The 23,151-nt window shown below is 46.3% G+C and overlaps 1 protein-coding gene across 3 annotated transcripts in view; it reads left to right on the top strand.

The window, feature by feature from the left end:
* The first annotated feature begins 1,077 nt into the window (after positions 1-1,077).
* The window catches only part of Tmtc4 (transmembrane O-mannosyltransferase targeting cadherins 4), a 60,048-nt gene continuing 37,974 nt past the window's right edge, over positions 1,078-23,151 (top strand). For 2 of the 3 annotated variants that reach the window (XM_048421730.3, XM_048421729.3), the window contains exons 1-5: positions 1,078-1,185; positions 6,227-6,439; positions 9,621-9,736; positions 10,771-10,987; positions 17,644-17,731. In XM_048421730.3, the coding sequence (XP_048277687.3) occupies positions 6,278-6,439; positions 9,621-9,736; positions 10,771-10,987; positions 17,644-17,731 (583 nt within the window). In that variant the 5' untranslated portion in view covers positions 1,078-1,185; positions 6,227-6,277. Of the gene's footprint in view, positions 1,186-1,419; positions 1,439-6,226; positions 6,440-9,620; positions 9,737-10,770; positions 10,988-17,643; positions 17,732-23,151 lie in introns of those variants that run through there. The other variant, XM_085698171.2, reaches the window with a different exon arrangement.

Genomic DNA, 23,151 nt, shown 5'->3' with positions numbered 1-23,151 from the left:
TGGAGTAAAAGGATGAGATCTTTAAAACTCATAGGGCTCATTCTGGGCAGGCAAGCCTGCTAAGCAGACCAGGTAAAACAGGAGAGTGGTAGGTCCAGGGAAGAGGGTATTTTAAGGAGGAAGAAGAAATCTTAGGATGAGCTAGCATTGGGAAGCAAAATGTCCTCTGGCCTTCCTAAGGGCAGAAAGCAGCAGGGTTGACACGCAAACGCAGTTTCACTGAATGAGAGCCAAGTGAACGGAGTTGGAGAGAGCTGCGGGTAGGGGAGACAACACTCCACTTCAGAGATGAAGGGCAGGGGGAGGCAGCAGGACACAGAGCAAAGGAAAGCTTCGAGGTGACTTGATGCAGATGGTGTCGACTCCCGCCCAAAGAGGGGGCCAGATCAGAGACTGACACTTTTAAGGAGGGTCGGAAGGAGGGCGTCCTTGGTCATTAGAGGGTTGACAGGGGTAAGTACACTACTTTTCTCTTCCTTGAAGGTGGCAGCAAAGATAAGTACTGAGAGTGGGAAGTGAGTAGGTGGCCTTCCCATCAGAAGGGAGGTGTAGCATCTTGTGGTCGTGACTGGAGTGTGGAAGCACGCTGCACGGCTCTGCAACGAGGAGGTGGTGCGGTCCTGAGGCTGCAGGGCCTAGGGACGAAGAACTCACTCTGCGTTTCAAGAGAGAGAAAGTAGAGACACATCTTCAACAACTCCTCCCAGACAGGAAGAAGAGTGGAGATGGGGGTTTTCTGCACGGATAAACACGCTCTCCGCGGAGCGCGCGGGACAGGTCGGGCACAGGTTCAGAGCGCGCGGAATCCCCGGGGAGCAGAAACCAGGCCTGGGCCGCGCCGCCCCTTTGCATCCCAGCGGCGCTTTTTCCTCCCTAGCGAAGCCCGTCCGCCCCTGCGCCTCCTTCGCCCAGAGCTTCCCAGTTCCGACGTCAGCCCCACATGTACCAATAAGCTGAAGAGCAGCGTGTGAGTGACGGGAAGGACAACCGATGGGAGCACGGTGGACGGCGGGACTAGGCATCCGCGGGCGGTCGCGAGTGGGGAGCGGCGCGGCGGGGGGCGGGACGCGGCGGGATGGGAGGGGGACGGGAGGCCCCTCCCTTGGTGGCGGCGGCGGGTTTGCGGAGCCGCAGGAGTTTAAGCACGCGGGAGGGAGATGCGACCGCCGCTTGGGCTCCTTGCAGGTAACGCGCCGGGCAGCTCGGTGAGGGCCGAGCGCAGCTGCGGGGCGAGCGCAGTTGGGCGCGGAGCGGGCGCGGGCTCCCGGGCTCTCAGCAGAATTCCCAGCCCAGCGCGGCCCGGGGGCCTGGGGGCGGCGCCCGAACACTGCACCTCTACTGGAGGAGTTAGCTACGGGACCCGAGCTGCCACCGGCGGACGCGGGCCCCGGGCACTGTGCGCCCCGATAGAAGCCGCACCCCGGACAAAGAGCGCGCGGTAAGGGGTGCGCGCCCCGGGCTCAGGCTCCGGTCCTGCCCTGCCACGGCCGAGGTCACCGCACCATTCCCGTGCCTGTCACTGTCTGACCCAGCCGCGCAACAGCTTCGTGACCCGGGAGTGCACCCGGTGCAGCGGCCACCTGGCCGCGGGGTCCCGGTGCCTGGTCGCCAGCTGGCCAAGGCACGGGCGACGGCTGGACACAGCCAGTAGCTTGGCCGCCTGCCCAGGGTTAGGCGGCGAGTCACCCTGCCGCGTTTAGAGTGTCAGCTACTCCGCTCTCCGCTGTGGAGCAAAGCCGGCACCACTGGCCTGGGAGCCTGGAGCGACCGAGCTGCCACGAGTTGGGGAAACCAACCGAGCAGGTGGTGCAGCTACCGCCTCACCTCCGGCGAACTCCACGGGGAGCCTGGGTTGTTGATATTGTGGCTGTGGGCTGTTTGTGTTTTCTTTCTGTTTTTAACTACACACAAAAGAAAGGAAGAGTTAGAGGAAAGATCTAGCCACTGAGTCATCCACACTTTGCTCTCTCCCCGGGAACAGATGGATGGGGAGAGTTCCTTGGGAAACAATTATAGTCAGGATTGATAAAATCCCCTCATTGTCCCGTGTACCTGCACCCCCAATAAGCTGTGCATCCTAGGTGGGGTGGGGTGAGGGGGGACGGCCCCGCCTAGGTGGGAAAATGACTACAAGCTAAGTGGAAACTTTCTGAGGCAGAAATTCTGTGAAATTGTGTGAATCCTCCCAGGGCAGTCACTTGAGTATTCTTGAGTTAAGGTGGGTCACAACAGGGTGCACCTCTCTCCGCCTTTGGCTCAGCCTTGCAGAGGATGGTTGGCATCCTTTGCCTTGGGCACTCAGGGTGTTAGCTCTCCCTGCATTGTTCTGGTCAGAAACCATCACATCGTTTTATTTGATTTCCAGAGGCAAAGTCATGCCCCTCCATATTGGAGGACAACTGGCCCTAGATACATTGCCCTTAATGTAGGGAACAAGAGCCTTTCCAGGCCTGAGGTAAATTCTTCTGTTAGGTGGCTGCTGCTGGTTTTCCAGGGCGAATCATCCAGGTTGGGTATCCCTGCTGTATTGAAGCCTGGGCTGGGCTGTTGTGCCCAAAGTTATTAGGGGTTTATGGTACACAGTTCCGTGAAATTTAGCCTTTGGGGAGACCCTGTTTGACCATTTGATTGACAGATGGATTTGTTTTAAAGTCCTGAAAGTCGAGGCTTAATATTAGGAGTTTTAGAATCAGGGATAAAGACTACTGGTTTGTTCCATATTGAACCACTCTTAGGGAGCGAGTTCAAATAGGAGTTCAGTAGTCACTAGAACACCAGCTTTGTTAGGGTAACTGTCTCTGTTCAGACTACTCATAGTAGGTTCTGTGTAGGTGGGTCATTACTGAAACTGAAGCCACAGTAGGTATCTTGTTTGGCCCCTCCATAGAGTGAGCTACCATCCAAGGTGTGGCTGAGGAGCCAGGGCTCCCAGGCAGGGTTTTACCTGGAGAAGACCGGTAAGACAGGTTGCTTAATCAAAACCAGAAAGTCCTTTCCTAGACGGCAATGTGGATATAAAGGTCTCCTTCTCTGCCTCATTTACCCTTGCACCACGCCTTGTTGCAGAACAAGGGTCATTATTTCCTGGTGGAGGATGGGGAGTTGGGATCAGGGTCGTTGTGCAGTATACAGTTAGTATAAAGCACAAAGTTGCTTCACCAGGGATGCCCAAAAGAAGGGTTCCCTTTTTGGGAGTACATCCTGTCACCTGATGGGTTCTGCTGGTCGTAAAGATAGCAACATAAACATTAAGACAGGGATCAGTGGGGACTAAGAACTGATCAAAACAATATGGATATGGAGACTAGCTGTTTATACTACCTTACTCAGTCCTTACCTAAGAACACAGTGGTAGCCGGGCGACCGTGGCGCACCCCTTTAATCCCAGCCCTCGGGAGGCAGAGGCAGGTGGATCTCTGTGAGTTCCAGGCCAGCCTGGTCTACTACAAGAGCTACTTCCAGAACAGGCCCCAAAGCTACAGAGAAACCCTGTATCAAAAAACCAAAAGGTAACTTATTCTACAGATGAAGAAACTGATCTTTAGGAAAACAATGTAGCTCAGGGAAATGTAGCCACCAGTTCATGCTCCTCTGTCTCCGGGACCTTTGCTATGGACTGCTGTAGTGGATTCTGAGAACATCACGTAGGTTTCTAATGTGTTGTAACCTTTCTTGGCGTTTGCTGATAAAAGGCATAGTCTGGACTGTTCTATGTTTGTGAGCACATATCGGTTAAACATATGGGAGCGTCTGAATATTTTCACTGCAGAGCAGAGACGCTTCCATGAAATGGCAAGAGCCAGGGAGGACTATATTAGGGTAAAGGACACAGTGCCTGCACAGTAGGTCCTATGCTTTTGCTCCCCACCGGGAAAGAGAAGATTGTTTGACATCAACTCATCCTTTCACTTGACTTCCCAAAAGTGGGGACCTGGCCCACCAAGGCACCCCAAATGTTGGGGTCCGTGGCCCACCCTACATATGTGTGGGCTGTTGCTTGAATGATGGTTGACGTGGGCTGTGAATATGAATAGCCAGGAAAAGCATAGCAGCTAATTTAGAAACATAATTTCATCAGTCAGTGAACATAAGCCCATTTGAACTTCATACTAAACTGTGATTTCATATTTAAATGTTTAGGGCTCAACCCAAGAATATCAGAACCAGGTCTATGACCTTTTGTGGCTTCCACACAGTCTGTGGAAGTTTTTATGCCTTTAAAGTTGGTTTAAACCATTTGTTTTCTTGCACACTGATTTTCTATATAGAGAAACACATTTATTCTTTCCATTTTCAACGCCATCGTGTCTTCCTGAGTACTCGGTCTTGTTTTAATTTTGAAGCGGCAGGAGTAATTTCTTCAGCTAGAATGTAAAACAGCAATCAGGGTCTTCATGATGACCTGGCTGCAATTAGGATTTAAAGAGTGGTTTACCTTTTCAGTGGAAAGAAAAGAAAGCTGCAGAAAGTAGGTGACTATTCCCCCAGTGCTGGCTAAGAGCAAGCCTTACATCAGGCAATGATGCTCAGGGGACAAGCAGAGAAAGAGTTGCAGGTTTTTCTGGCTGGGTTGTAAGTGGGACTCTGCCTCTGGGAAGGGTCAGTGCTGCCACTGAAAGGAGTGCCCTGCTGCCCATCAGTCTGTCTACTTTTATTCAGACAAAAGACTCAAAGAAAAGAAAAAAAGAGAGATGTCTGTGGCCTGAGATTCTGAGACTTCTGTTTGCCTGACTTCCTGTGGATCTAGGTATTTACTTGGAGATCTAGAACCAAATATACCTAAGCTGCAGCCCGGCCCAGGGGGCAAGAATTTTCTTTCATTGGCTTAAAAGCAGAATGGAGGCTATTCTCTTAGCAGGGTGGACCAGAGCCTTTACACCAAAAAGCCAGTACTAAGGGAGATTTTGCAAAGACTGTCAAACTCATGGAAAGTATAATGATAGCTTGCCTTCTCCAAAAACCCATTAAAACCCCAGGGACTCTATTCAAAAGATGTCTCTATCACCTTGGCCTGTGGGGGCATTTTCTTGATTGATGACTGATGTCGGAGGGTCCAGACTACTGGGTAGTGCTCCCCCTGGACAGATGAGCCTGGGCTGAGTAAGAGAGCAGGCTGAGCAAGCTAGTAAGTAACATTCCTCTATGTCCTCTACAGCTAGGTTCCTGCTTTGAGTTCCTTCCCCAGCTTCCTTCAGCCATGGGCCTACGAGCCAAATAACACCTGCCCCCACCAAAAAAAACCAAAAGTACCCAGTGACAGCTTCAAGGTAGGCAGTGCCGTTTCCATTTCATAGTGAGGAAGTAGTTTCGGAGAGTTTTATTACCTCTCTAAACGTACAAGATTGGACCTGAGCATCCTGGCCAGAAGGTAGCACTTGTAGAAGATGTGGTGGGAATAAGAACAGATCACCTGATTTGCAGATGGTTTCATGTTTGAGTCTTGGAATTGGCCCTGGCTGACACACAAGTCCTCTCATGGTTTGCCTTGTTCCACAGGAAATGGAACATACAAGGCCGCCAGCTAATAAATGGCAAGGCTGTGGCAAAACCACTTTGTCTGTTTGGAAGTTTGTATTTCTGACATGGCTCTTCCCGGTATTCGCAGTCAGCTCTTTGGACAGAATTGAGGCAGTTTAGTTCTTTCTGGGACCTTCCAAAGAAATTGGTTATTCTCTCTCTATGTAAACCCCAGTTCAATCAATCACTGTCATACGCCCTCACCTCGCGAGTCCCCTCTCTAAGATTTTCAACTGACTGGCATCTGCCCTTGTGTCTACACACATACTATAAGGTCTGTCAGAGTCGGGGTCACAGTCGTATTTCATAAGCACACTCCCCTGCTCCCCAGTGTGCCAACAGTGAACAGTTACTGATTTTTTTGGGTTGATGAAGTTGACTGTTAACTTTTTCTTAAAGCCATGTAAGCTGGCTCTGAGAATTAAAAATGACTTGCTTTATGGGCCTAGTAAGTACAGGATTCTGTTAAATCAGAATTTCTGAAAGGAAGCATCAGAAACCCAAGGGCTTTAGATTTCATAGGTCATGTCAGGGTTGGGAAATCTGCCCGAATCTCAGATCACTTCTCTGCCCACTGAAGTTTCTGCCTGGCTTAACATGTCTAGCGATCACCTATAAAATCACAACTGATGTGGCTCTTGATTACGGTAAAGGTATTCACTGCAGAAGTGTGCTTAAAGGTATTTACGTGATGTTATTTCCCTTGCAGATTCCTCAGCATAATGCTGCAGCCGGAGGCTGACAGCCAGCAGTTTGCACGATGGCCGAGCTGGACGCTGACTTGGGCCACATCATCCCGTCTTCTGTCCTTCCCCCTTTCTGGGCTAAGCTAGTAGTCGGATTTGCTTCCCTCGCGTGCTTTGCCAGGAGCTATGATGGAGATTTTGTCTTCGATGACTCTGAAGCTATTGTTAACAATAAGGTTGGTGCCTTAATCTTCTAAGGAACTTAAACATGCAGTTTGCTTATGTCTTAGTAATCATCCGAGTTGGTGTTCTCTGATAAGCTTGGGGTTGACTCTTGATCTGGGTCTCCCTTAAGATACAGAGTTCCCATTTCATTTTATGTATTAGCTTCTAAATTTATTGCCTCGGGTGTGCAGCCCCTGCCTGTGCTGAGGAGATATCATCCACACATGTATCAGAGAAGTCATTCTGCTGAGATTGCAAGACCAGGGGTGTTGCAGAGCAAAGCAGATTGAGTACTTCAGGTTTTATGAAACTTTTCAGAACTATGAGAGGAAAGAAAGACATCACCATTTGTTCTAGTGATGGATGGGTCTAATCACCTATGGAAGTGTGAGGCTGTGACTCTGTCCTCCACTGTGTGAGGGCAGCTGGCTGACAGCTGCTGAACGGAAGCCATGTGCTGCTGAGGGGTACAGGGTTCCCACTCATTTCATGTTTGGAGACTCAAGTTTGCTGACCATGCAAAATCCTAGTCCACCTTGTTTATCAGTTGCTGCTTTATAAGTTTAGGAGAGTAGTCACCCTTTCTTATTGTAAAATGGAAAGGCAAAGATTCAGATGGGCCCAAAGACAGTGAGAGTAAGAAACTTGGAGGCAGGCAGAACAGGTGCTCAGAAGTGGTATGAGGTAGAGCCTGTGTGATCGTCTTACTCAGCACACAGGTTGCAATGCTTATCCTTGGCTGGGACTTGAAGGAATGCACCTACCTGTCTCTCTGGGGCATGTCATTGAAGGAGCTTTTGCAGCACCATTGCTGCATGCTCATAAGAAATGAAGGTCACTGAGATGACCCAGCAGGGTAAGGCATCTGCCACCAAGCCCAATGACCCCCCCCCTTGCGTTCACCTGCCACCCATGATAGGTGCCTCCTTAAAAGAGGCAAGTCTCTGAACAGCTGTGCCACCTTGATGACTTGCTAGACACAGAATAACTTTTCCAACAAGGGTTCACCTCTTTAAGTTCTGTGATTGTGGTGACTTTCATCACACCTCTACCTGGGTTAATTCAGAACCTGTGCTGGAAAGTTCCATTGCGCTGGGAAAATGGAAGCCTGGCTGTGGTGTGTAGGGTGTTCTGATGGTTACTGCGGTTATCCTCAGGTGGGAGGTGGACAAGCATCCTGTGCCTTTGCCCAGTGTGGTTTGAGCAGTATTTTCTGTAATAGCACCTCTTGCCAGCCCCCCATTCTCCTTCTTTGTTGAGTGGAATGCACACCTCCACTCCTGGAGCTGGGTCTTCATGATGTAAGCAGGCGGTTGCTGGGGCAGGGAGTTGGCTTCTATCTGCTAGATGGCTCCTTGGGCTGAGTTGCCATTTTTTTGTTCCACAAGAGGATCTCTGAGTCAGTGCTGTTAGGAGAGATTTCAGATACAGCCTAGTGTTCCCATAAATCATTAGAAGAAAAACTTGACCTTTCCCTTGCACACTCTGCTTCGTGTAGGCTGTACCTTGTTAAATATTTAGAGCTTCTTTGGTGTTGGTTTCTGTTTGGAGGGAGGATGAGACGCTGCTCCCAGCCACCTCACAACTGAACAAGCCCTTCTGTGGCTAAACACCAGGCCTTGGGCTCCTGTTTTTGTCGCTGAGTTAGCAGATGGATCCTGTAGTCTTTGCAAAACATCCAGCTGTCTTGTTGGGTGGATGATCTACATTTTTTAAGGCCACTAAAGCTGGTAGAAGGGAAAGTCACATGAGAATCAAGTGATCGACTTTGCGTCTGTTCCTCCTCTTGAGGCCTTCCCTGTGAGTCGGCAAGCACTTCATTCAGTAGCAAGTACTAAAGTCCATATTGCAACGTGGGTATTTATTCTTTGAGGCCATCTGTCATTTAACCAACTCTTCTGTGTGAGAAAGAAACTATAAAGTGTGTGTGTGTGTGTGTGTGTGTGTGTGTGTGTGCGCGCGCGTGCATGCATGCCACATGTATGCAAATGCCTGAGGTGACAGAGGCCATTGAATCCTCTGGAAATGGAGTTGCAGATGGTTGTGAGCCCCAAATGGATGCTGAGAATCAAACTCAAGTCCTCTGAGAGAGCAGTATGCGTTTTTAGCCACTTAGCCATTTCTTCTGAGTTTGAGCATCCTTCTGTGCTCAGAAGACAATTTTTTAGAAAGCCAGTAATGATGTAGTTTCTCCAATTAGGTGCACCCACCTGCTGGAGTTCAGGACTAGAAGGAGTCGTGAGCCACCCAACATGGGTGCTGAACTGAACTCAGGTCCTCTGAAAGAGCAGAACATGCTTTTAGCTGCTGAGCCAACTCTCCAGCCCCCTTGTTGAATTTTTACAGCCTTTAGTTTCATATTTTAAATGTAAGGAAAAAACGCATGTGAGCATGCTTGGTATAATATAAGGCCAAATTATCTCAGCAGAAAGAAAGAGTTTTGTTTAATATTTAGTGATTTCATATTTTAAAATTGTATGAAAGGTTTTTTTCCTCTAGTTTTACAATCTGCTTAACTCATGACCAAAAGTGGAAGTTTTAAGAATTATATTTGCCCATACTAGTTTAAACTGGATGCTTTTCTGATACTTCACCTTATTTAATTGACCACGAAAGGCTAGTAGTGGCCATATGTCTGTCCTTTCAGCATGTTTTAAGCACCTTTTGTACTTCAGCTCATGTGGTCCAGGCCTTGTGGAGCGCCAGTCTAGTGATAGAGATAATTAAGCCATAGCTGTGAGTAACCAGTGAGCCAGGTGTTATGGGTACAGATATGAGATGCCATGGAATCCACAAAAAAGGATTGAAGTCCACTTGGGATGTCAGAGGGTTGAAGATGACTGTCTAGGGCAGATTTGCCTATGCAAAGCCTCTGGGAAGGGCACTCAGGAGAGTTGGGCAGAAACATGGAGTCAGACAGATGTGTGCAGAGGCTATAGCAGCCCTAAGAGAACATGGACTTTGACCCAGGAAGGTGAGCCACTATTGAAAGGCTTGTAACCAACTGGAAGGTTAATGTGCAATTAGAAGTACTTTGTGTAGAAAGTGGGAGGATATGGTGGCTCTTTTAAGAAGCTTGCCCATATCCTGGAGAAGAGATAGTGGGGGTGGGGAGAGCTGGGCCTGTGGCTAGTAGGAAGAGGAGGGGAGGGTCTTGACTCCTTGTCCAGACGTCCCTTTGTGTTCCTGCAGGACCTTCAGTCAGACACACCCCTGGGAGACCTGTGGCATCATGACTTCTGGGGCAGTAGACTAAGCAGCAATACCAGCCATAAGTCCTACCGGCCACTTACCGTCCTGACTTTCAGGTAAGGTGTAACAGTAGAAACAGGAACTTCATTGGAGGTTTCCACATGACATCATATATGGGGGTTCAGTTGTTAGTTTTTAGGTAGGTGGAGTCCATTTGTATTGTAAGATTCTGTACTTATTTAAGGTCTTAGGAAGTGTGCCACAGGAAGGTTAAGAGGCTGTGCCTGAGGAATCTCCATATCAGCTACACAAACTAAAACTGGAATTATGCAGATATTAGCCTGGTCCCTGTGCAAGGATGATGCTCAGACCAGCAAAACGTCTACGTCTCTCTGGTTCTCAGAGAGCCCACCCTTTACTGTTTGGGTAGCAAAGCACCAAGGGACAGTACGATACTTATCAAAGCAACACAGGCATCCCATAAAATCATGGGTTTTTTTTAATGACAAAATTAAGCTCTTAATTGTCCTACCATTACCAAGTCAATATGTAAAATGAAAATGAAGTTTAAAGATGACCTCTAGTCCCCATTAACTAGAGTTACTAGTCACATAACAGTTCTTATACCTGTTTGTGGGATACATTTAAATTCTTGTGTATAGCTCTTGCAGAGAAGCATTTAAAAACAATTAGAACCACCAGCAATTGAGTAGTCAAAAGACTCACACTAACAGTGGAAAGCTATCCTGCAGATGAAGGCTGGGGATACATAATGTTAAGGCTCTTTTTGTGTGTGTATGGAGAGGGTTATGTGGCTAGCTTAAATCTAGCCCCCTTTGGGGTAGCCTTGAAGGATTTGTGATTTATCTTGTCCTTGGGAAATAATCCCTTAAACTTAAAATGAAAAGGTCTAGTTCTCCTTTTGATTTTCCTCTCTCTGTATTTTCGGTGCCTTCCCCTGTGACATGGCCATTTCTCCTACTCTCCTCTATGGATAATTGTTTACATGGTTTCTTCAGGCTTCTTAGCTGGACAGGTGTTACTGCCTTGATGCTCTTTTCACGAAGGAGGCACCAAGATCCTTCCACAGCCCCCATTCTGTGTGTGTGTATTTCATGCATCCGCTGTGAGCAACCACCGTCTGTTGCAGGATCAACTACTACCTGTCAGGAGGCTTCCACCCTGTGGGTTTCCACGTGGTCAACATCCTCCTGCATGGTGGCATCTCCATCCTCACGCTGGACGTCTTCTCGGTGCTGTTTGGTGGTCTGCAGTACACCAGTAAGGGCCGGAGGGTACACCTGGCGCCCAGAGCTTCCCTGCTGGCGGCTCTGCTGTTTGCTGTCCATCCCGTGCACACTGAGTGTGTGAGTATCCCCCATGTGCGACAGTCTGCGTGTGTGTGGGACGTGTGTGTGCCATCTGGTGTTCCGAAATGGGCTCTTCGTATGTTCCTCGTGGTGACAGAGCACACATCACAGTGTTTTCAGGGAATACATGATACTTTCCCTGTCAGATATTTGACACAGTGGGTTTCTGGGTCAGAGAACCCTCTCTTTATGGGCAAATAACGGCTACCAAACTGAAAGACTGTCTCATCAGAGTGTGCTGTGGTCTTGGGTGGCACTGTCTGTCAAGCCTGTGGATAACTTCAAGGGCAAAAATATTAATATTGCCTCATTTTGCAGCCTAAAGACCAGCAGTTAAGAATCCTTCCTTGGTCCTGAGACTGGGTGGGGCAATTTTTCTTTTTATTTATTTTATTTGTTTTTGGAGGGAGATAGGATCTTATTTTGTAGGCCCTGACTGGCATAGAGCTCCCTATGTACACCCCAGAGATCCATCTGCCTCTGCCTTCTGAGTGCTAGGGTTAAAAGCATGCACCACCACACCTGGTCTGAGGCAGTTTTTCTATGGTAGCTGACTGTATGATTTGCAAAACACTTTCTTAATTTAATTAGCATAAAAGCAGTATGACATCAGATGGTCTGGTACAACTTTATAGGCTGTGAGATCCCAGGAGGATAAAGAAAAGTGAGTTTGGGGTATACTGAAACTCAGAGGTTCCATGACCCAGGCAGGTGTTGGGGAGCTGCTCCTGAAGTTTCCCTCCTCCCTCCCTAGGTGTCTTCCCCTTAACACCCTTGGCCAGGTAATGTACAGCAGTGACAGGAGCCTAGCCTGCTGCCCTGTGGCCGTGTCTCTGTGCCTAGTACATGAAGAGTATGCTGTAGACATAGACTGTTGAGATTTAACTGGACACGTGTGGGGTCGCCAGAAAACCTGTGTGCACACATGAGATTTAACTGGACACGTGTGGGATCACCAGGAAACCTGTGTGCACACCCGAGCACTTGGAAAACGTGAGGCGCGTGGTGCTGAAGTAAAAGATTGGGTTTAGTCATTCTGGGAGCACAAACACCTGGGTTAGAAGCTTCCTAGGCTGTTCCTCTCACCGTGGGCCTTGGCCTCCAACAGACATTTAAATGCCTATGTATAACTGGTTACCCTATTGAGGGCCTTAGAGTCAACTCTAAAATGTTAATCAGAATTCTTGGTTTTAGAAATTATGACTTGTCATAATATCTGTTCTTTGGTTTCAAGAATGCCTTGGAATTTTTATTCTTGTCTCCTGTATCTTTTGTGAAAGGTTGTGGCTGATGCTGCCGGAGCCCACTTTTAAACCCTTTTGTCTCTTATTTGTGCACAACCATGGCCAAGTTAGAATTGGTTGCAGCCTCACTTCTCTGGTCGATGCGGTGTGTGCATCTGACACAAACAGGGCTTTCTGGGAAAACCTGATTGACTGTTTGCTTCTTGTCTTATTGGACATAGTTGTAAAACCAAAATAAAATCGAATGATTAGCCAAAGGTTTTCCAAAGTTAAGATTTTACATATTGAGAACTTGATTTATAAAAAGGTTTCAGGCCCTGGGTATGCTTACACATGTTTGTGTTTGTGCATGTACGAACACACACAGACACACATTGCAGATCAATGCAGTTTATCTGGTAATCTTTAGAGGCCATGTTTCAGATCTTTGGAAGGAATTGAGGGGAATGGAGAGAAAGCACAGCTCGTAGAGTCCTTGCTGTACAAGCAATGGAGACCTGAGTTTGGCCACCAGCACCCACAGAATACCCGGCATAGGGTGTGTGCCTGTAGTCCTAGTGATGGGGAAGGAGGGACTGACTGTACTCAGGGCTGCCAGCCTAGCCTAATTATCTCATTATGGACCCATGAGAGACCCGGACTCAACCAAGATGGTCCACCACTGGGAAATAATACCCAGGATTGGCATCTGGGTTTCACATGTGCACACACATACACACACACACACAAATATAGAGGGGGTGGCTACTCATGGGGAGAAAAGAATATTTGAAAATTCTCTTCCTCTCTGTCACTCCATAACAGCCATTTAAACCCAGATTTTGGAAAATAAGGGATAATTAAAAATTAGCATTCACAGACAGATATTCCGCATGTTTACCTTTCATTATTTTGACACACTATCCAATTCCCTCTTATCAGCTTTTCCCTGTTAATCGCTCACTCCACATTTTTTAAATGCCAGCTTTAAACACATGCAAAGAGCAAGACACCTGGAGCTTATCTTCAGGAGGCAGGGGAAGCCTCGTGGGTGTCCTGCCAGGATGGGAGAGAGCTGCTGGGGTGTGGCCATGACGGTCCCACCTTGCATGTGGCTCCCTATGGCATGAGGACAGGGCAGATTGGAGTAGATGTGTGTCTGTTTATATGTTTTAAGAGGATGGATTAGCAGCATGAGCCCTACCAGGTTTTAATGACATGCATTTCTTTTAATTAATATGAATGTATATTGTGCCTTTACTCTACCTCCTGCCTTAATACTGAAGATATTGTTGCACACAGTTAATAAATACTTTTATTTTCTCTTTTATGTTATTACTGGGGGTTTTGTTTTGTCTTTCTTTTCCCCCCTTGAGACAGGGTGTCACATAGCCATGGCTAACCTTGAATGCCTGATCCTCCTGCCTCCTTCCAAGTGCTGGAATGAAAGAGGTGTTCCACCATAACCAACTTAAGCACCTAATATTTCCTAGCCATCCAGTGTGCAGGGGTAGAGGGTTCTGACTAAAACCAAGGTGGCCCCAGGCAGCGTGGGATCAACCGGTCACCCTTCAGGCTGAGTCCTATCTGCATTCTGATTGGTAGGGAAATCTTTACAACCAGGTTTACTTTTCCTCAGATGATATAAACCAAAATCAATCAACACCCCCTCCCTCAAATATGCCATCTCAAATCACTCTGGGTTGTTGGCAGGCACACGAGGCCACTGACAGGGTACTGATTCCTATGAAGGGAGAGGAGCAAGAACAGATATTGTAGGCCTGGATCTGGTTTTGGCTCATCTGTCAGGATCAGATACTCCCCAAGGACTGCTTGAGGGCATGAGGTCCCATTGTGCTCAAAGTGTGGCTAAAGATGACAAGTTGCCTGGGTTCTGGTCTCTTCAAGGCTTCTACCCACCCATTACTGAACCCAGATGTTTTGCCAAGGATGAGACAGGGGCCAGATACAGTCTTTCCATCCCAGGGTGGTCTCAGATTCACCTGTAGCTATTTAGATGAGGCTGACTTTGAACTCTTGTCCTCCACCTGCCTCCACCTTCAAGTGCTGGGATTGTAGGCACAAACCATCATACCCAGCTTCGAACACTTAGCCTTCAGCACAAAGGGTATTAGTAAGGGAACCCTTGCCCACCTCCTTCCGACCCCCAAATCCTTAATTCTTGTCTGTAGTAAGGAAACTTAGATACCAGCTGTCTAATTGATTGAGGATCGGTATGTTGATTTTTTTTTCCCAGAAAAATCTTGACAGGAGTGTTTGAGGTACCCTGAAAGAAACAAAAACTGTTGGAGAGTTTACCTGAAAATACATATTTTGCAAATATCAATAAAAAAAGGAGAGAAAAAGAAAGGAAGAAAACAAGAAAGGAAGGAAGCCTTGTCCTTATTTCTATTCTCCAACGGTTAGAGATAGCCTATTCTCGAATATATCCTTTGACATTCTATTCTGTGAGTTCTCTCTTTAGTTACTCTTGACAAACACTCACTGAAGTGCTGAATCCTTCCTAAAACACTTTCCATGGGTTTGGTTTTTCATTTGTTTTTTATGTCAGGTAGTATAACCTTCATCACTCAAAAACTGAGGTTGTCTTTAATATTTACCAGAGTAGGGTTGGAGAGATGGCTCAGCTGTTAAACACAGAGCTCACAACCAGAAAGTACAGCAGTTTACCAAAAGAAAAGCTAAAGGAATTTAGAAAATAAGTTCATTTGTTTCAAGTTTGTTTCCTGGCGGTTCTTTGCGTGCACCTTTAGCACCCTGGTAGAAGAGGCTTCAACAGTCTGGTCCTTTTGGCTCTGTCCTTGGTTGGCTCTTGCCCAAACTACCCCTTCCCCTTCAAGTCCTGGTTCTCTTCCCTGCCTCTTCTTGGCTTGCTGGTCAGCATTAGGTTTGGGGTTCGGTCTGTCCAAAGCCACAGCTCTAACAAAGCTCCTTTCCTTGTATCCCAGCTGGAGGCCCACAAATTCCTTACTTGCCACCATGCCACAGAAGCAGCACCCTAGCCCCAAGGTGTCCTTGTTCCTTTTCCTGCCTGCCACTTTGTCCTACGTCTAGAAGCTCTCTGGAATTCATGAATGGAACTAACAGGGAGCCACACTTACCATGTTCCAGGCTTTGTCTGTAGCTGCATCTCTGATTACTTAGTGTGCCCTTGATGGAATCAACTTCCCTCTGAGCATCCATAACTCAGTATGTATCCATTTAGCCCTCCATGAACGCCATGTTCTCTTCAGGCCCAAACTTGCTTCCTGTGCTGGTTGGTTGTTATTTTTGTGACAGAAGCAGCTTAAGGAAGGAAGGGGTGACTGTGGCTCACAGTTTGAGGGCACCGTCCATCTTGGAAGGGAAAGCCTGGCAGTAGATCATAAGCTAGTCGGACACATCCAATGAACGATAGTGCTTAGCTTACTCTCTCCTCTTTATTTAATTAAAGTCACCAGCCCCCTAAAGTGGTGCTGCCCATATTAAGAGCAAGTTTACCTTAGCTAACTAGTTTATGAATTCCTTTACAGACATGCCAAGAGGGTTGTCTCCTGGCTGACTCTGGATTCAGGATTAACCATCACACCTGCCTCTCTGTACATCTCCTCTCACACAGACACTTGCTAAGATAGACTCATCAACTCATTCTGTCCTCTTAGCCCTGCATGACACCATAGATTTCCCAAGACACCTCCCCTAGGCGATTGATTCCAGCTACAGTGGACAGTACACCTCAGCCTTCTATGTGAAAGGAAGACAATTAAAGGCATTCTTGTTTAGCTGTTGACCATACAAGCCCTTACAAAACATATGTATGTGTGCTAATTTCCACAGGCATGATATTTTGTCTGTCCTTTGAGAAGCGATTGGTCTTCCATCCATTAAAGGGATTTGCCACATTTGGGTGCCAGTTAGTAAAGGATACCCCGTAAACTAGAGCCGTCCTCATGAGTAGAATTCTGTGTTTTTCCTTATATTTGGAAAACAGCTACTGGGGTAATCAGCCTGCAAGAAGTGAACACACACTTTATACAGCTTCGTTCTCACTAGCTGGGACTGAGAGAGAAATAATGGGCACTGTGCTCTGTTTCATCTCACTGGTCACTTCAGAAGCATCCTTCCTTTGCAGAGTGAGGGGGCGGGATGGAGGAAAAGATGGCAGAGGCAGCTCAGGGCGTTAAGCCTTTTCTTTCTGCCTAAACTTTTAACATATTTTGTACTTCTATGCCCTTTGTGTTTCCAATCAGATTTAAATTTTTTTATTAAAAATTCCCACCTCCTCCCCTCCTCCATTTGCCTTCCCTTCCCCCCCTCCCCCTCCCTCTCCAGTTCAAAGAGCAGTCAGGGTTCCCTGCCCTGTGGGAAGTCCAAGGTCCCCCCCTCCCCGCTCCATCCAGGTCTATAAAGGTGAGCATCCAAACAGACTAGGCTCCCACAAAGCCAGTATATGCAGTAGAATCAGAACCCAGTGCCATTGCCCTTGGCTTCTCAGTCAGCCCTCATTGTCAGCCACATTCAGAGAGTCCGGTTTGATCATATGCTCCATCAGTCCCAGTCCAGCTAGCCTTGGTGAGCTCCCATTAGATCAGTCCCACCGTCTCAATGGGTCGGCGCACCCCTCGCAATCCTGACTTCCTTGCTCATATTCTCCCTCCTCTGCTTCTCATTTGGACCTGGGAGCTCAGTCTAGTACTCCAATGTGAGTCTCTGTCTCTATCTCCATACATCGCCAGATGAAGGTTCTATGGTGATATGCAAGATATTCATCAGTGTGCAGATTTAAATTTTTTAATTAGTCAATTAATTAGCTATTTTATTATTTGTGTATGTGTGCACGAGCATGCATGCTTGTTGATGTATGTGCATGCCTGATATTGGGGGATGAGGCATGGATGCTATAATACATACGCATAGAGGACTCCCTGAAGTTTGTTCTCTCCTTTCCCCTTTGTGTGGGTTTTGGAATTGAACTCAGGTCTCCAGTCTTGGGCAGCAAGTACCTGTACCTACTCTTCCATCTTGCTGGCCCCAGGATATATTTTTTAAATACTGTGCACTCTGAGCTTGTAACACTTTCCACTGAACATCTCCTATAGAACATGAGAATCCTGGGTTGCTGGTGTTCTTGAGCATAGTGTGTTAAATAACACCACTTTTGCTAGATATGGGCCGTGCCCAGAACAATCTGTTCAAACAGCCTGGTTTTTCTTAAAGCAATGAAGTGAAGTCCTGCTCCGAGAAGGGTGCAGAGAACAAACCAGCTGTAAGATAACACGGCCAGATCTGTTCAGCACTGCCAACATGATGTCATAGGTGGTGGGGTAGAGTAAGTCACTTGTTTTGTGTCTGAAGGATGTTTTGTATATCCAAAAGTTAGGAATGCTGTAATGTGTTTTATGTAAATCTTTCTCCCCTCCTTCTTTTAAGGTCGCTGGCGTTGTTGGCCGTGCAGATCTCCTGTGTGCCCTGTTCTTTTTGTTATCCTTCCTTGGCTACTGTCAAGCATTTAAAGAAAGTAAGCATCATGTTTGCCTTCCTCCTTTGCTACCTTCTTCTTATTTCTGTCCTTTGGAGCAGTGTTTTAACAGATGGTGAATTAGTCTGTTCATATCGGGTTATCATTTGAGGCACAGTAGGTCAAAGGTTTAGACTCTTCGTACGTGTGTTTATTTCATCACCCCTTTGATGATACTGCATTTACATCAGTGATACAGAGTTCCCATACCAGTGTCCTGGTGAGTAACAAAGCTTCAGCAGAACTACTAAAGCACTTGTGTTAGGGAGGGAGTCTGTTTGATTTCCTGCAAAATTACACAATAGCGCACTGCCTTGGAACTCTGTAGAGATCATATGTGTTTATGGCCAAGCTGCCCCATCATAATTCCCAAGGGTGGACTAAACCCGTCCTGTAAGAGTCTTTACTCCACTGTCCCTCCCCCTTCCTTGTGTGTAGGCTAAACCTGAGCTCTGGTTGTGTCTCTGCTTCTCAGACCTGCAGCTCCATTGTGACATAGGAGAAGGGGGACTCTGCCCCCGTGCTGGTGACGTCTGCGTTGGGTAGGCATGGCCATGCCCCACACCCTTGTGCCGTTTTTTTTTTTTTTAATCATGCCAAGAGAAAGAAATACTGAATATCAGTGCATTTATCAGAGTTGGGAACAAGTGAGTGGAATAGCTTCAGGTGCAGAGAAGAGCAAAGGACCGCTTCTCTTCTTGAGACCATAGGTGAACCCAGCAGAAAGACATACCTCCATCAGTTCCTCGCACAGGGTCTCCCATTGTGACAACTCATGGGTATATGGTCTGGGGAGGTTGTACCTGCCCCAGTCTCACAGCAAAGCAGATAGAGATGGCGCCACTAGTCACGTTTTTGGTAAGATTATGAATTGGGAATGGTACGGGGTCTCCCCCTCACGGACATGGTTATTACAGATAATGTCACTGCATGTTCTAACATTGGCAGTCAGAATCTGCAGGAACACAGGGTAGGAGCTTCTCAAGTATTCACACTTTTTCCCCAAGGAAATTAGAACTTCAGACTTACAGGCTTTTTTTTTCAGAAATGTCGCTTTAAGTCATCATTTATTAATTTTAACCTAACCTTATTAAAGCAACTAATTGCAATTAAGAATGGATTTGAGTCATCAGAAGTGCTTTTTGAAGAAAGTATATTAAATATTAATTATTGAATATTAAACATCGATAGATTTAACATGTAGGATGCACCATATAGAACCTCCCACTGCTTTTAAAGATTGCTCTTGTGACGTCATAGGGAAAAATCACAGCACTAAAACACCTTCTAATGAGTGTATTGATAAATTTGTCAGGCTTTTGAATGAAGTGTTTTTTCAGAGTGTTGAGAAAAAAACTAAAGCTACTTTGTATTCGCTTCCTGGATTCTTCACTCTCCTGTGTTCCAATTTATGAATTTATGTATTAATATTTATATAGTATATGTGTATCTGTTTTGAGTTCCTTTATATTCATAAAATTATTTCTAAGGGCCATCCATACAAAAAGTAATTGGTTTGTGAAGCATTTGGAACTGAGAGTTTAGCTTGGTGGTGGATCACTTTCTGAGCATTGGCGTGGCCCCAGGTTCTATTCCTAGTGTTGAAAAGGCAAAATAAATACCCATGGAATCTTTAGAAACTGATAGTGAGGGTGAAGGGACTTTGGTGTGATGGATTTTCAGTTAATTCATACTTTGATTCCTAGGAAGTTGGTAAAGAACTACTGGCCATATACTTTTCTTTTTTGGTCCAATGACACTATCGTTTATACTATATTTGCTTTAGCATGAGAAAGAGGCGACTATATATTTTCAATAAAGTTAACCTGGACTTGTTTCATGTTTGTAGATCAGTAGCAGCGGTGGCGCTGGTTCATGTGGAACCCTGCTAGGATTATGAGTAGATATTGATTTGTTTGACTTTCCTCCAACAGAGAGAAGACAGGATGGGTGTGGGAGCCTTTACAGAAGCCCTCTTTACTGATTAACTTGAACTCATTTTAAGACAGGAAAGAGTAGATCAGATAGAGCCTTTGGAGTTGCTTATACTTTGTGGTTACTTGGTCTTTGGGGAGTCTGAAGCTGAGTAGTTGGTGTACTCTTTTCAGGCCTCAGTGCCTTGATCCTGAAAGTTACTCTCAGCCTTGGATCTCTGCATCCTTTCTGCCCCTAACTGTTCACTCGCCTTGGCATGCTTGAGTTGGAGATACCATAGTTACTGCAGAGTTTAAAGTGAGTAGTTGAAATCCCCATCTCTAGAGTCTTCATCATTGTGAATTAATTCCGCTGCTGTTTGTCTGTGTCTGGTTTTCCTGTCTATATAAGGATGGAATTCTGCCTCACATTTCAATGTCAAGTCTAGAGGTTCCAAGTAGTCTGAGAGGGTCTCACACTGATTAGTTTCCTTGCAGGGAAGCCCTTCTCTCTGTTGAGCTAGGTCGTAGACCTGACCCCCGCTGTAGTCACCTAAGGACTTTATGTCCTGATGAGCAACCTTCCTTACTCCTCCGGACCAGTGGGATAATCCTCTTCTGCACCAGCCACTGGGTCTCCTCCTTATCACACTGCCCCTCTATCCCTTGTGTACCAAGTGTTCCCTTGTCTCTTGACGAAGGTCCCTTGTTTCCAGTAACTTTTCTTTATTTATGATTTCTTGACTCTTTTTCAAACATGTCAAGAATAGAATGTTCTGTTGGAGTAACTACCAGTTCCTTGGAAATACCCTTAAACACCTTAAGAACTGATGTTCAGGTCAGCATATGTCTTACCTAAGACCTGTCTCTTGTAAGAGGCGTGCAGAGTTCATAAACGTTCTCAGAGGAAGAACAGGAAGTTCCCTCTGCCTGAAAGATGTTAGTGAAACATGCTTGTGGTCTCTGATACTGTTCAAAAGTATCACAGGGGTTCATCAATTTAGATCATTCATTTCCTCACCAATCAGTCACATTTTAAAACCTTTTCTTGTACCAGAAATCTAATGCTGCATCTAATGCTGGGATTACAAAACCTAGGAAGACCAAGTCTGTACTCCCCTCGTGGTGGGATATAGCCACATGTATTATATGTAAAAATACTTTTGTTTTACATGCTGGAGATCATTCCTAGGGAATTTACATAGGTCAGTCAAGTGTTCTACGACTGACTTATGCTAGCCCCAGTCCAGCTTGTTCTGATTAGAATAAAGCTGGCATTATTTAGAATGCCCAAGTTGCTGAGCGATCCCCTTCTCCACTCTTCCTGAACTGGTCCTCCCTCTCTGTACCTCACATGTGCTTGAGAAAAGATACCTTTTTGTGGCATTTGCAGAATAGATGGGGGTGGCATTTGCACCCCTAATACTTTAGCATGTTCTTGGGTTTCCATCAGTCCATAGCTTTTCCTGTGAAGAGGCATTAGAGCATCTATATTTCCATGTGTCTTAAATCATCACAGTATTCTTTCCCCTTGTCAGTTCAGATGAACCCAGGCCACGTGGTCCCTATGGCCTCACACCATAGCAAGATGCTTTGCCTGTGTTTGTAAGTACAGCAGAGACGTAAAACTCTTTTTGTAGTAGAAGTGCAGTTTTTATTGGAATGAAAATAATCATGCTGTTTAATGTTGAGGCTTAATGTTTACAGCAACCAGCTTAAGGACCTGGTCTTTGTACTTTTGAGAATTTGAATATATAAAGTCAATAAAAAGGAGGTCCGGTTTTAGTTACATGTAAATTTAACATCCAAGAGAAGTTTTTTACGTTGGAGCTGAGTTAATAGTATTTTATAAGGGAACAGAAATTAAGTGCTCTGAGTTGGTTTAACTCGTTAGAAGGCTCTCTGAGAGGCTATAGCTCCTTTTGGTAACCTCATTAGCTTTTTTTATAGGCGCAGTCTGTATTATTGTAAAGTCCGAACAATGTTTAGCTGCCTGAGTTTATTAGGAGGTAACTCTGCTAGGCTCTGACATCCTGGCAATTTCAGAAAATGGAGAGAAATCTCCTCACTGTCATTCCCAGGGCCCTGCCTGGTTTTCTTTTCTTCTTCCTTGTGCTTTCATCATACAAGCTCTTTTGAAAATGATTTTTTTTAAATGAAAATGGTCTTATAAAGGCAAGAGACATTTACTTTAAAAAAAAATCACTAAATCACATGAATTAAAGGTACATTTTTTTTTAAATGCCATACTAAGAAAGTACTGTTCTCGTGAGATGTTTTGTCAATACCAAAAGCTCTCTTAAAGCCTGTTTGTGCAGACGGGACACAGGTATGCACTGTACAGTAAGCTAGAATGGTGTAAACAGTTCCATCCTTTAGCCAGTGCCTTACATGAGGACTGGACGTCTCATTCACATTGGGAGGGGGGCTCTTGCTCTTCCAGAGAGGGGTGGTCTTGCTACATTGCTATAGCACATATTCAGCTCAGCCAGACGCCAACAAGATCTCAGAGCTTGTTTCATTTTAATCGTTAAGCCTTTTTTACTCTGCTGCTGTCCAATTGTAGCTCAGCCAGGAACCCAGAGTTTTCATTCCCTTTCATTTCATTTAAGATACATCTTTTTTTCTTTGACTTAGAATCATGATGCTTAAAACAAAAAACTAAGCCCCCAGCCACTTGGGTGACCCGCACCTGTCACCTTGTACTCTGAGGCTGAGGCAGGGCATTACAAGTTTGAGGCCAATAGTTAACTGCCCAACTGTGTCATGGATATATGGAAACCTGTTTTTAGGTCTGAGGTCATTGCCAGTAGACTCTTAGGAGTGGTGTCCTACATGTATTTTCCCTGTCTGCCTTCATTCTCCCCGGTTCCTCCACATCGTCCCCTGTCTGAGGACAGTGAGTCCGACTCTCTATGCATGGACGCAGGCTTGGTTGGTTCCACACTTGGAACGTGAGTCTGATGCTCATTGTGTAGCGCTGGCAGCCACAGAGTTGTGACCACCTGTCGTGGTGGCACGGTTCCCACACACACCATGATGTGCCAGTTTCGCTCGGCGGAGCTGCCAGGCAGAGGGTGGTGACGAGGGCGAGCTCGTACAATGTGCTGCTTTTGCTGAAAGGAGAGCTTCCCTCTGGAAGGAGTGCCAAGTCGGAGGCACATGCTTCATTAAATTGGTCACATCTGTTGGCACTTGTGGGTGTTAGTGCTGACAAGTGTCTTTCTGCTGGTTGGAGTTTTTCCTCACTCCTTCAGCATTTGCCTCCGTTAACCTAAGGGACCGCAGCCTCTTAGATAACAGAGACACGGGCCGAGGCAGGGGGAGCGGGGTGAGGCACACCTCCCACGTTCTGAATCTTAGCTGTCGATGTTGGTTGTGCAGGGTAATTGTCCTGGAGAGGGATCTTACTCGAGGTGAAAGGCACAGGATAGCTACGAATGGTTCTGTCACACTCTCCTGCAGTCTTCCGAGCTTAAAGTCTAGTAATCTGGACAAAGTTGGGGC

This window comes from Myodes glareolus, chromosome 12 (genome assembly GCF_982192425.1).
Source record: "Myodes glareolus chromosome 12, mMyoGla1.1, whole genome shotgun sequence".
Lineage (NCBI taxonomy): Eukaryota > Metazoa > Chordata > Mammalia > Rodentia > Cricetidae > Myodes > Myodes glareolus.
The sequence above is the reverse complement of the archived record's forward strand: the minus strand, read 5'-3'. Positions and strand labels throughout refer to the sequence as shown.